General features: G+C 38.9%; 1 protein-coding gene across 1 annotated transcript in view; it reads left to right on the top strand.

The window, feature by feature from the left end:
- Positions 1-12,282, top strand: part of LOC109030398 (fatty acid synthase) — a 27,514-nt gene extending 15,232 nt beyond the window's left edge. The window contains exons 15-22 of the mRNA XM_072303986.1: positions 1,346-1,725; positions 3,093-3,226; positions 4,540-4,784; positions 6,391-6,637; positions 7,868-8,280; positions 9,819-10,037; positions 10,963-11,190; positions 11,774-12,282. Coding sequence (XP_072160087.1) covers positions 1,346-1,725; positions 3,093-3,226; positions 4,540-4,784; positions 6,391-6,637; positions 7,868-8,280; positions 9,819-10,037; positions 10,963-11,190; positions 11,774-11,914 — 2,007 coding nt within the window. The 3' untranslated portion in view covers positions 11,915-12,282. The remainder of the gene's footprint in view (positions 1-1,345; positions 1,726-3,092; positions 3,227-4,539; positions 4,785-6,390; positions 6,638-7,867; positions 8,281-9,818; positions 10,038-10,962; positions 11,191-11,773) is intronic.

The raw sequence follows: 12,282 nt of genomic DNA, 5'->3' as shown, positions 1-12,282 counted from the left end.
TAAGATTATTCTTTACCGTAGCCAATACATATAATGCAGCAAATCGTAGTTTTAAAGAAAAATGAGATTAGGTTTCTAGCGAGATTTTTGTGGAATAATATCTGGCAGATCATGGTGGCTTCTTAGCCTTAAAGAAATTTCATTCCCTAATTAAAATATTTGCAGTGGCGTGGCGTGAATTGCGATATATCGATTGTTATGTCATTTAAACCTAGGATAAAGAATCGTTTATTAAAGTGTTCGCTGCAAACACACTGTTTATCGATCCTTTTCCATAGGTTTAAATGGCATAACAATCGATATATCGCAATTCACGCCACGCCACTGAATATTTGAGATCATGCCTCTAATCAAGCCAATGTTTAATGGTTTTAGAAACTTACTGGAATGAAGAATAGAGTTGCTGCTTGCCACAATATCACAATAGAACAGTATATTTGATGGCTAAAGTGCGATTCCACGTATCTCATTTCTGCCTTGATAAGTAGAAACGTCGTATAAGCATTCAAATGTTGCCAAATTTCTTCTTTGAAAATATTTATTTTTGAGGAAAATTATAAATATTTCTCCTAAAATTTCAGACTCTTTCGATCAAATTACGAACGAAATCTTTTAAAAAATCGGAGGAGAAATATTCACAAATTTTCCTGAAAATGCGTAATTTTTCGAAGGAAATTTGGCAACGCCCGATGGCTCATACGGCATTCTTACTTAGCACGCCAGCGAGCCGATTATTGATAGACAAAGCTATAGACAAAGGCGACAAAAGGGATTTGGCGGGATCCTATTGGTGGAAGCAGGTGGTGGCAATGGACATAGGAGGTAGGTAATGGACTAACTAACTGCAACCCACTGAAGACCCGACAGTTAGCCTATCATTTTCTTCCTTGGTCTATAAGGACCAATCATGTCAACCAATAAGATCGCTCCATACTCCCTATGTCTTCTTTGTCTATCGCTTTGTCCATCAGTTTCAATAATCGCCCCGCTGGTGACTAATTATTGAAATTGATAGACAAAGCGCTAGACAAAGAAGACTCAGAAAGTATGAAGCGATCCTATTGGTTGAGACGGGTGCTTCTCATAGATTTAGGGGGGAAATGACAGACTAACTGTTGGGTCTCTCGTGGGTTGCCGTTAGTTAGTCTATTACTTACCTCCTTTTTCCAATCCAGCTTCATTTTTCCTCTGCCTCATATGTCTATCGTGTTGTCTATAAATTTCGATAATCAGCCCGCAGCATTACGGTACTTAAAAATTCCCGCTCCTTTTTTATTTTTTCGAAAAAAACCAAGCCAACTTTATAACTTGAAATTTCCAATGGTCCACTTGAAATTGATTTCAGCTGGAGGACAGCCACATTATCGACGCTTGGGCCGAGCAGTTCGACCTGCGGCTGAAACTCCTGACGGGAGGTCGAGGAGCGGACCTGGTCGTAAGCGACGTTCCTGCAAGCCGTATCACGGCCGCGTGGGAGTGCGTTGCACCCCACGGGAGCTTCATCGACCTGAACGAGACCAACATGACCGTCAACGCCCCGCTACCCATGTTCCACTTCCTCAAGTGCACCACCTACTACTCCTGCCTCAAGACCGGCCTCTTCTCCCTCGCTGATTGGCGCAAACAGGAGCTCTGGAACCTTGTCCAGGCCACTCTTACGGCTGGTGTTCTCGTCAAGGTCCCCAGGCGAGTCTTCGGCGCCCACCAGCTCGATGTCGCTGCCAGGTATGTCTAACCTGCCGGCTGACCGTTGACATTGATAGACAAAGCTATAGACAAAGAGGATATCGACGGTGTAAGTCGGCAATCACATAACTCGGTTTGCGACGTCGCAGACTTCCTGTCATACTTTTTTTTTTAAACGGAAAACTACTCAACGGCAATTCTTTAAAACTTCCGTGATTTTTCTTCTCTGTGCGAAGAAAATTCTGCATAAACTTCAAGGAATGATGTCGATTTGTTCTCTTTTAAAAAAAATAACATAGAGGCGGAGATTTTCAGACACCGCAAACGAGTTATGTGATTGCCGACTTACACCGTCGATATGATGAGTATGGAGCGATCCTATTGGTTAATTTTGGTGGTTCTTATGGACTAAGGGTTAAATGAAAGACTAATTAAAGGGTCTCTTGTGAGCTGCCACCTACCTCCTTTGTTCATTGCAACCACCCGCTTTCACCAATAGGATCCCTCCATATCCTTTTTGTCTATCGCTTTGTCTATCAATTTCAACAATCAGCGCACTGCTCGAGATAATTCTTTCCTGATATTGGGGATAGAATCAAAACAGATTTCAACGTGAGAAAACACACCACCTGGTGACGTCATTTGGCGACATTTCCCATTCAAACACATGTGCCGCAGGATAGTGGACCATTTTGTCATATCTTCTCCAATAGTTTTTCAATGAGTAAACCAAGGAATTCTTCGTGTTTAGTCTACTCAGGAGTTTCCACTTAGAGACGAAGCTCATCTAATTTTGGGCACCTAAAAATTCTATATTTTGTCTTATTTTCCCAGTTTATTCTCCTTTTTCCCCATACATACATAAAGTCGCTTTTATAGCGCCGCCTCGCGCTCTGCGACGCCCAATCGCCATTGCCCCCTATCCTCCCAGAGTTCATCAGGCAATTGGCACCTTCTGATCTCCTCCTCCACCCCTTGTCGCCAACCTTTCACAGGACGTCCACGCCGTCGCCTTCGGGAGGAACCCAATCGAAGACCTGCTCGGGCAACCGGTCGTCTGCCATCCTTCGCACATGTCCATACCAGACCAACTGCTTGGACCTGATATCGTGCACGATGTCCTTCTCCACACCCATGATCTCGCGTACTTTTACATTGCGGATACGCTCTCTTCTTGAGATGCCAGCAGACCTCCGCCGAAAGTCCATCTCAGTTGCCCTAAGCATGTCTTCAGTTCTTTTCTTGAATTGTCAGACCTCACCCCCGTAAGTTACGATACTCTTCACGATGACGTTGTAAATTTTCCTTTTGGTCTCCTTGGAGATACTCCTTTTTCCTATATCGTTTAAATGTAGCTTCTAACAGTCACGCAAAGACAAACTAATTACATTGCTTTTACTTTACAGGGTCCTGAATAAGGAAAAGGGCCAGCAGAAAATTTTACTATCTATGAAAATCCCTCCTAGAAACCCCACGAAAAATGTGTCAATGAACAAATCAATTTATCATTGCAATAGTACCGATGCGTATTTCATATTGAGTAAGTTCAACATTTTTTCAACGAAAATAAGATTATTTGGTACCTACCCTGATTTTGGACATTTTATTCACGTTAAACTTTCTATTATCATCCAAATTCACTAGAGAGTGTTACAGGACCTTGATAACTCACTATTCTTATACTAAACAGTATAAAAGCATGAGAGTAATGCTGCCACGAAGCGGCCAGCGCGGCGCACAGTGGATCGAGTCAATCAGAAAGGTCGGACATTAATTGTTTGACTAAAACTGCGAATTTCGTTGTTTAATTTGTCACGTTTTAAATTTAAAGGGGTGTTTCTTGAAGAATATGTTACGAAGAAACGAATGGAATCACTTTTATAATCTCTAATTGCTGTATGAACGGAGTTATGAGCTTTCAAAGTTTCCAAATCTTGTCCAACCTCTTCCATTGACTCGATCCACTGTGCGGCGTTCCCCTACCGCTTAAGATAAACATGCATAAAATCATTTTTCACACAATGAGAAATCTGAATCATGAAAATGAGAAAAAATGCATGTAACATATTGAATAAAAACAGAGTAAATTTAAGGCAGCTGAAAATGAGAAAATCATGGTTAGCTCTGTCTGGGCGCATTAAAATAGATTTTTGCAAGGATAAAATGAGGATAAAAGGATAAATTGACAATGACTTCTTTTGAGTTACAGTCTTGTGGAAGGAAAAATGCCCTCTTGATTTCTAGTATAGATGGACCACGTTAAGCAGGAAGCCACATCAGCTATTGCCAAATTTAATCGGGCAATTTGATTTTTTACATGAAAATGGTTGTGCGGATTTTTGCGCAAATTTCGGTGAATTTTCTACATAGTATGAAGCAAATTCCTTAAATTTTTCTAAGGAATCCGGACCAACTTTCTCTCGTAAAAACTTAAATTGCCCAGTCAATTTTGGCAATAGCCGATGTTTCTTGGTTCCTTTCTGCTAAATGTGGTCCAGATACAACTAGATAACCTCACTTGTATTCATAACATGACGAGGTAATTTGCTACTGTAACCACACGGAAAAAATTAAATTTCTGATTTAACAATTCAATCGCTAAAAAAGTGACTGCAACGTTTCAACGTAGATTTTGCAACAAAAAAAATGCAACTGTAACCACTATTGTATGCTAAAGTAACCACGGGGGTGGTTAAAGTAGCATTTTTTTGTTGTAAAATCTACACTGAAACATTGCAGTCACCTTTTGAGCAATCGAATTGTTAAATCAGCAATTTAATTTTTTCCGTGCAATTTATTGCCTTTAATGGGCAAGGATGGCTGTTTAATTAAATGCTTTCACATGTCTTGCAGGTCCTTCGATTGGGAAGAGTCTCAGTTTAATTGAGTGGATACTGATTCGTGGTGGACGGAAAGTCGTCTTGGTAGTGTCGAATCAGATTGGAGGAACCAAAAAACTGAACGATTTGATCAACAAATATGGAGCTCAACTCTTGATCTCTTCGATAAAGAAGTTCAACTCAGGCGCGGAGACGGCAAGTTTGATGGACCAGATAAAAAAACTTCGCCCTGTGCCTATTTTATTTAACATATATATGGTAAGAATGTTACTCTTAATCAGAGTGTTGCACTAAACTACATTTCGCAAGAAGGCGCAACTAATTCTGGCTCATAAAAGCACGTAACAGAATTGGGTAACTAGTGGCACACATGTTGTTCCTAAATTGAGTAAAAAATAGTAGTCCCGTCTTGAAAAATATCACTCAACGCATCAGAAACGCACGTTGTGTCAGCAGATAAATGTAAAATATAATGTCTCTTCATCATGGTATCACACTTCTTCAGTTAGTATTTACAAAAAGAACACGGGCCTTTTCATATCATTTTTTCTCGCTACGCAGTGGTCTTAAAGCAAAAAAAAAAAAAAAAAAAATACGACAAAAATGTACCCAAAAATGGTTTGCAGGGGATGAGTCTATTGCACGCGTGGATCCAAAATCGTGTAAAATAAAAATCTTACCTGATCCTAGATTTGGGACACCGCAATTTGAAATTTTCACAGTGAATGCAAGTTTTCTACTGATTTTGATTAGTTTTTTTTTATTTATTTGTCCTGAATCTGTCCGGAATCTGTGTTGATCGGTTCACATTTTTATTCTTCGTTCGATTCATGTCGATCAAATAAGTGCTCTCTTGTTGCATGCAGACTTCCTATCATTCTCTCTTTTTTAACCGAACAATTCGCCTTCTGCTGCGTCTGCAGCAATTGTTGTTACGAATATGTTGTACGTGCTGATTATAGCTCAATACATACTTGACTCTCTGAAGGCGTTTTTTGTGCACAAGTATCCCAATCTGTCGGACAACGAACGAAGTAGCGATTAATAGATTCATTCGACCCCACTTCTGTTGTTCTCCAACAGGGTGCTCTACTTTCGTACATTAAACGCCTTCAAAGAGTTAAGTATGTAATGGACTGAGATCAGCACGCACAACATATTCGTATTAACAATTGCTGCGGTCGCAGCTGAAGGCAAATTGAAAAAAATAACAAATTTGTAGCAGGACTTTTTAGGACAGACAATTGTAACGCGGTAATACGCGGTATATTTTATTTTGAATATAAACTTAGTTTACGTTTGAGTTATAAAATAATAAAACTAATTACACAGCGGGCAACAAGGTTGATTATCACGAAAATATCACTAAACAGTTTCGGCCGAAAACTCAGCATTCCTCAATTGGATTAAATGGCAAAAAATTGTAAAAATCTAATAACGTAGTACTTGGCTGTACCTTTCAAAGCGAGAAGAATTTTGTGATGCAATGTGAGAGAAAACTATTCTCTTCGGAGTGACAAGTATTTTCTCCAGAGAGAATATTTAAACGGAGGCACAATTATTTTCTACGGAGAAACTAGAAAATTGTTCTCTCGGGGGATAAAACTATTCCCTCCGGAGTGACATCTTTTCACTCCGGAGAGTTATCTCTCCTGAGAAAATTCATTAATAGTTCGAGTCTCCAAGAGACTCGAGTTAGAGAGAATAGTTGTCTCTCCCGAGAAAATACTTTCCCCTCCCGACTAAATACTTTTCTCTCTCATCAATCTAAATTGTTCATAAAAGGTTAAACCGAGATTCTGACGCAGAAATTGATGAAAACACGAGCTTTTTAAGTAAAATTGAGGTATTTCTCTCACTCTAGGACGAGAGACTTGCGTCGCATATAGCATCTTTCCTGCCAAATCTTCATCATATAGTAAACGTAGCTCGCACTCAAGACTCAATCCAAAACAAAAGTGGAAAAGGTGCCAATACTCAGAAAAGTACCACTCGTGTTTGTATCATTTGCGAAGATGGTGAGTCATATTTGCAGCTTTTGGATCAAGCTCTGTTAAGTAATTCGGACCCGAAAAATGACTCAATCTACTCGATCAACGATGGTAATAAAAGTAAGTAAAAACAAATTTTATATAACTCACTTTAACACTTCTTCCTCTTTTTTTATGAAGTACCTAAAAACTCACAGAGATAAAGACCTTAGTTCGTAAAGGCAACAATATCTTTAGGTGATTTTTGTCGCGTTCGGTCAAATGATGAGATTTTGAGGTTTCAAGGAAAATTCATCCTAAAGTTCTTAGAAAAGAATTACGACGGTTTGGGTCAATTTTGTTCTATTAAAGGCGCAAAGTTATATAGTAATCCAGAGATTTTGTAGCTTAAAAAAGGAATGTAATATTTTTAAATAGCTTGTCTTGAAACTACGTTTTTCGGACTGTGAACTTTAAACCACTTTGACTCCGATTTTATCTGACATTTTGGATATTTCTTGTCTCAAATGTTCTCAGAAAACACTTTTATACTCTAGTATCAATTGGTATGTCCTAAATTTTATATTCCTTTCAGCATTGGACTGTCATAGTAAACAAAAAACCACTCCTCAACTCGAGGTGTAAATGAATTAATATTCAGTCCAAGCATTTGACAGAATGCCTGTTTTCGATATTTTATTAGTTACGCATACATCCATTGAGATTTTAGCCCGTTGCAACGGCTATAAATTCATATTTTTGTTGTCCCTTAAGCATATCTGCTATGCAGAATCTATGAAGGCGTGCTGGCTTTCTTAATGGCAACCATTTGATACAACTATTCCTCCTCCTGGGAGGTGTGTGCTGCATATCCAAAAAATGAAGGCGCTTTGCCTTACTTGATGGCAACGCTTGTACAGAACCTCCTAGCATAGTATATATAAGCTCCAAGACCTCCTAATTTTGCATAACTGGTGACGCTTAGTTCCAGCGTTCTACCAGGCCGATTTCTGTGATTTTTGCGTAAATCGACAGGTGATAGGCCCTAGGTGAGCCCGCTCTAATCAGATTTTGGAAATGGGACCCAGGTTTTTTTAAAATCAAGTTATAAAATTGAGTGAATTTACGGAATGCTCCGGGACTGCTACCGCTATGCGCGGAAGGATGCGCAGTGGTCTAGGAGGTTGCGCAGTAGCTGGGTTGTGCGCATTTTTGTGCAAATTTCAGTAAATTTTCTGCCTAGCTTAAAGAAAATTCCTTAAAAACTCTAAAGGAATCAAAAAAATGAATTGCCCACTTACATTCAGCTATAACTAATGTGATTTGACTCCTTTCTGCTGAACGCCGTCCAATGATACTTCTCATTTCCAGATTTAAAGAAGCAAACCGTTCCGGTACGTGAGTACCTACCAAAATCTTTCGAGGAGCTGGAAGAGATCGGAGAGTATGCAGAATCCTTCCCGAAGCCACCAACGACTGCAACAAACGACTCAACAGTTGAATCCACCGATGCTGTCACCGATGATCCGTCCGATTCGAACAAGAACTTACCTCCGGACACGGAAAATAAACCCATCGACTTACCGCCATGCGCTGCGTTCGAAGAAGTTCCCACGTTGGCTCGGCGTCAGAAATACCAACGTGAAATTTTGCCAGTGTACCTGATTAGCAGCTCCGTGAAAAAATTCGCACCGATTCAAAAGAAACTCCTGTATCCACTGTATTTTGCCAAGTTTTCCGAGCAGATGTCATCTACAGCGGAGGCCGCCAAACATCTGTATAATGTAAGGGGTTATCGAATTCTTTTTGTTTTCGAAGAATTTTTTCTTTATCAATTGGACGGATGCGATCAGCGGCAATTTTGCAAGTTGGCACAATGTTATTACTCTATGTGAATCCATTAAAATATCATTTTACGTGAGGCAGTGTTGCCTCGCCAAGAATCGATTGTTTTACATACATTTAAATAGAGGAAAAGCTGTGGTGCCAGATTTAAAGAGTCGCCAATGGATGCAACGAAAATCAGCCTGACTCCATCACAAATTTTCTAATTTTTATTATTGCAAAAAAAAACTGACTTGACTGACTGACTGACTGTTGACTTGAAATTTCCTAAGTGTGTTTTTCATAATTCATAGAGAATTCTCCGGAAGTTTCAAGGTATAACATTGTTTGTCTCCTCGTTAAAGAAGATAAGACTTCAGGTAAATTAGGCAATATGAGATGCTGTCAGACTGATTTTGGTTAAATGCATCCTGGTCTTCGTGAATTCTTTTGCGGAATCTTTATCAAGTCATTCACAGAGATACACCAGAAAGGAGCAATTTTTGTCTCGCCTTAAAACTGGACGATTCCACCTGTTAATGAGGACACTACGCGTAGCGCGGTGTCGAAAATTGTACGAAAATAGGCATTAGTTCATCTACGAGTCCGAGAGCCCGACGGCATTTTGTGACAAACTCGGGACATGAGTTTTGACAACTTAAATCTGAACAGATACGGAAGATGGGTGTCTACCACGAGTTGGCACACACTACAACTTGGCCGATGATTATTATTTTGAAGAGCTTGGAGGACCAAGCGCATTAGTGCAGTTTTTTTTTAAAAAATTGAGCTATTAGATGATTTCAAGTAAAACTGGTCTTAATGCATATTCTGTGAAAAATTTGCTCCCGAAATCCAATTTTTAAGCATCAAAAAGTCACTTTGAACTTTTTTCCTCCGCAAGGATCCATGTAATTTCGAACCCTCAGACTCGTATTTGGATTGCATTTTTCAAAAAGGAACCACTAGCATTGCAATGTTGCTAAGATTGTGCAACTTCTTTTGTCTGGGAGGAAAAACCCGATTATCCATTAATAGTTTCTATTTTACTCGCTAAAAACTGTAAATTTAAGACAAAAATTACCATCTAAATTTCATAGTTTTTCACGATTTCCGCAATTTTATTGCAAAAGATGAAGTTGCACAATCTTAGCATCATTGCAATGCTAGTGGTTCCTTTTTGCAAAATGCAATCCATTTCTCGAAATAGCAAAAACTGCACTTATGCGTTTTCTCCTCCAAGCCCCTCATTTGCAGTGCCAGTGCATGTGAGGCTATGAGTCATAATGTCACGAGTTTGTCACAAAGTGTCATTGAGATGTGGGACTATGCAATTGGATTATGGAAACCATGTTATCACGACAAGACGAGACAAACTACCATTTTAACCATGCTACATATCGCATTTCGATGTCTTAACGGGCTGCTTTGAACTTTCAGTAATCGACCCACAGTTTTCCCAAAAACTATTTACATTCTCTCCTCACTTTCTGTCCAGTCTATTTGTACGATTCAACCCAAAGGACCATGCACCATCATGACAGAAACGTGGAATACCCCAATTGCTATTGATCTTATTGGGAAACTAAAAGAAAGTCATCGACAAGCTTCTCTTACTATTCTACCCATTAGTCAAAAGAGCTTACTTTCCGTAGTACCTCTGGAAGAAGAAGTGGAAGACATCATACTACGAAATTTATTGCAATCATCTTCAAAGGTAAATATATTTTCACTCTGTCAATGCCTCCAGAGGCTGGTCCTTTTCGAGGAAAAAAGTACTGACACTTAAAAGCGATGAAATGTTTTTAATGTTTTTTAAAATGTTATGTATGTTCGTGAAATTCCTTAGGCCAATAGCAAATTTTAGATCTCATTACCAAATGAGCCAAAAAATCTGCCTCTTCATCCCTTCTTTTACCTAAAGGCCTTAAAAATAAATTTGAATTTGCGTTTATATCTTTACTTGGGCAGAGAAAAAAATTAAAGACGCGAGTAAATTTAAAAACTCCCTGACTCATTTGAAACTTAATGGATGACCTATTTTCATGATAGAGTATTGACCACTTTGAGATTAGGATCCAATTCTAGGTATGAAAGAAGATGACGAATTTGACGGGTCTGATATTGTTTCATGACGACAAAGGTTGCTATTTTTTAATTAGTGTGAATTTAAGGGGCTGATTTTCAAAAATATCGTAGATATTAGAGGAATTTTAAGGTTTTTTAAGGATTGATGTACACTCATTTGGACGTATTTCTGTCAAACGGAACTAAGCGCCAGGGGGAGGATGGTAGAGGGGGGCTTGGATTGGCGGCGGAACCGGGCGTCCGGCTCATTCGTTCCTATACTCCCAATGCTTTTCCATGGCGCTTAGTTCCGTTTGACAGAACGCGCTATCCCGCATTCTAAATTCCTCAAAAGGAACTCAAATTGGCGCTTAGTTCCGTTTGATAGAAATACGTCCATTTCACCCATTGAGTAACTGGAATACACTCAATGTTTTAATAATGGCCTTTGATGAAAAAAATTCATGAGATCTTTCACTCTAAAACCGTTAAGTCAACTCTTTGTATTTGCCTATTCTTTTGTTTGACACTAATCGAGTCCCTAAAGTTGATTGCAAATGTGATCTTGTTGACAGGAATATCAAAGCTTATATTCCGAGATGGCTCTAGAGACGAAAGTGGCTGAAATTATCGGCAAGGTCAGTCCTAAATCCGATAAAAACTCGGCTCTTGCTGGCCTCACTATTTTCAAAAAGCAGATGCAGTTCTTTTTGGAAACTCCTTTACAAAACAAATTGTTGGACTGCCCCGTTTTGGTAGTTGAAATGGAGGCTAACCTTGTTAGTCAGACTGATTATGCTAAGGTAAGTCCTTTTAGTACGGTATATTCTTAAATCACTGTGATTGGAAGCGGGAGGGGGTGCTGTTTTGTCATGTTCTACAATGAGAATAATGTTAATAGGACTCCAGTTTGCTATGAGGAACTATCATTTCTGTCTTATATAAAAAAGCAACATATCTACGTGAGGAAGCTATTGCCTTCCTAAAATGAGCCGGAGCTAGTGGCTCATTATAATCTATTGCAGTCCATTTAAGAGATTATTAAGATTGTGGATCGGTGGCTCCAGAATACAACTGCCTGTTTAATTGTTGTCCGCGTGGAAATTGTGGCATACATAAACAAATGAAGGTGCTTGGTCATGGCATCGATGCTATCAATGTTCTGATCACTGGATGATTACTAGATTAACTGTTGTTGGAAAATGTTTACAATCATGTAGTTGCATATTTTTTAATATCTCAAATAAGATCTGTGAATAGCTACACAAACGTAAAAATTAATAATTGATAGCGTTGCCAACTTTTAAGAATCACCACTGCAAGTTCCTCAGGAGTAGAATTAATAAAATCTAATGTTCCTCTTATGATTTTTTTTATTAAATGTAGATATCAAAAGGAGAGGTCTCAGTGTTCAGAAGTCCATCAACTACTTATGAGGAACTGCTCGCTGACCCGACGTTGATCAAGGAACTTAATTCTCGGCAATTGTTCTCATGGCTGCATGAGAATGAAATTGTGTCAAAATAAACTGAGGAAATGGAGGCTGTTGTCAGATTTTGATCCTATCGCAACTGTTTAAGCTAATTTATGATTTCGCCTCATTATTTGCTTTAGTATTATATTCATGGGAGCGCAAACAAGTTGCGAATTCAATTAAAAAATGATCTCTCACTTACTGCTAATTTTTTCCGTAATCGTTAAGTAGCAATAATGCAACCTTACGTTTAAGAAAGTATCGTCTGCTTAAGGGACTAGAACATTTCCACTCTTGGAGACTTCATACTGTGGATAAAAGATTATTCTCTCTGGGAATCATAAAATCTTTCATCAGTATATCGTTCTGAAGTAAAAAATCGCAACGTGAATATTAGAAAATAAACACTCATGCCTCAAGA

The sequence above is a fragment of the Bemisia tabaci genome, chromosome 9, assembly GCF_918797505.1.
Source record: "Bemisia tabaci chromosome 9, PGI_BMITA_v3".
In the NCBI taxonomy this organism is placed as follows: Eukaryota; Metazoa; Arthropoda; class Insecta; order Hemiptera; family Aleyrodidae; genus Bemisia; species Bemisia tabaci.
This window is presented reverse-complemented; position numbering and strand designations above follow the sequence as displayed.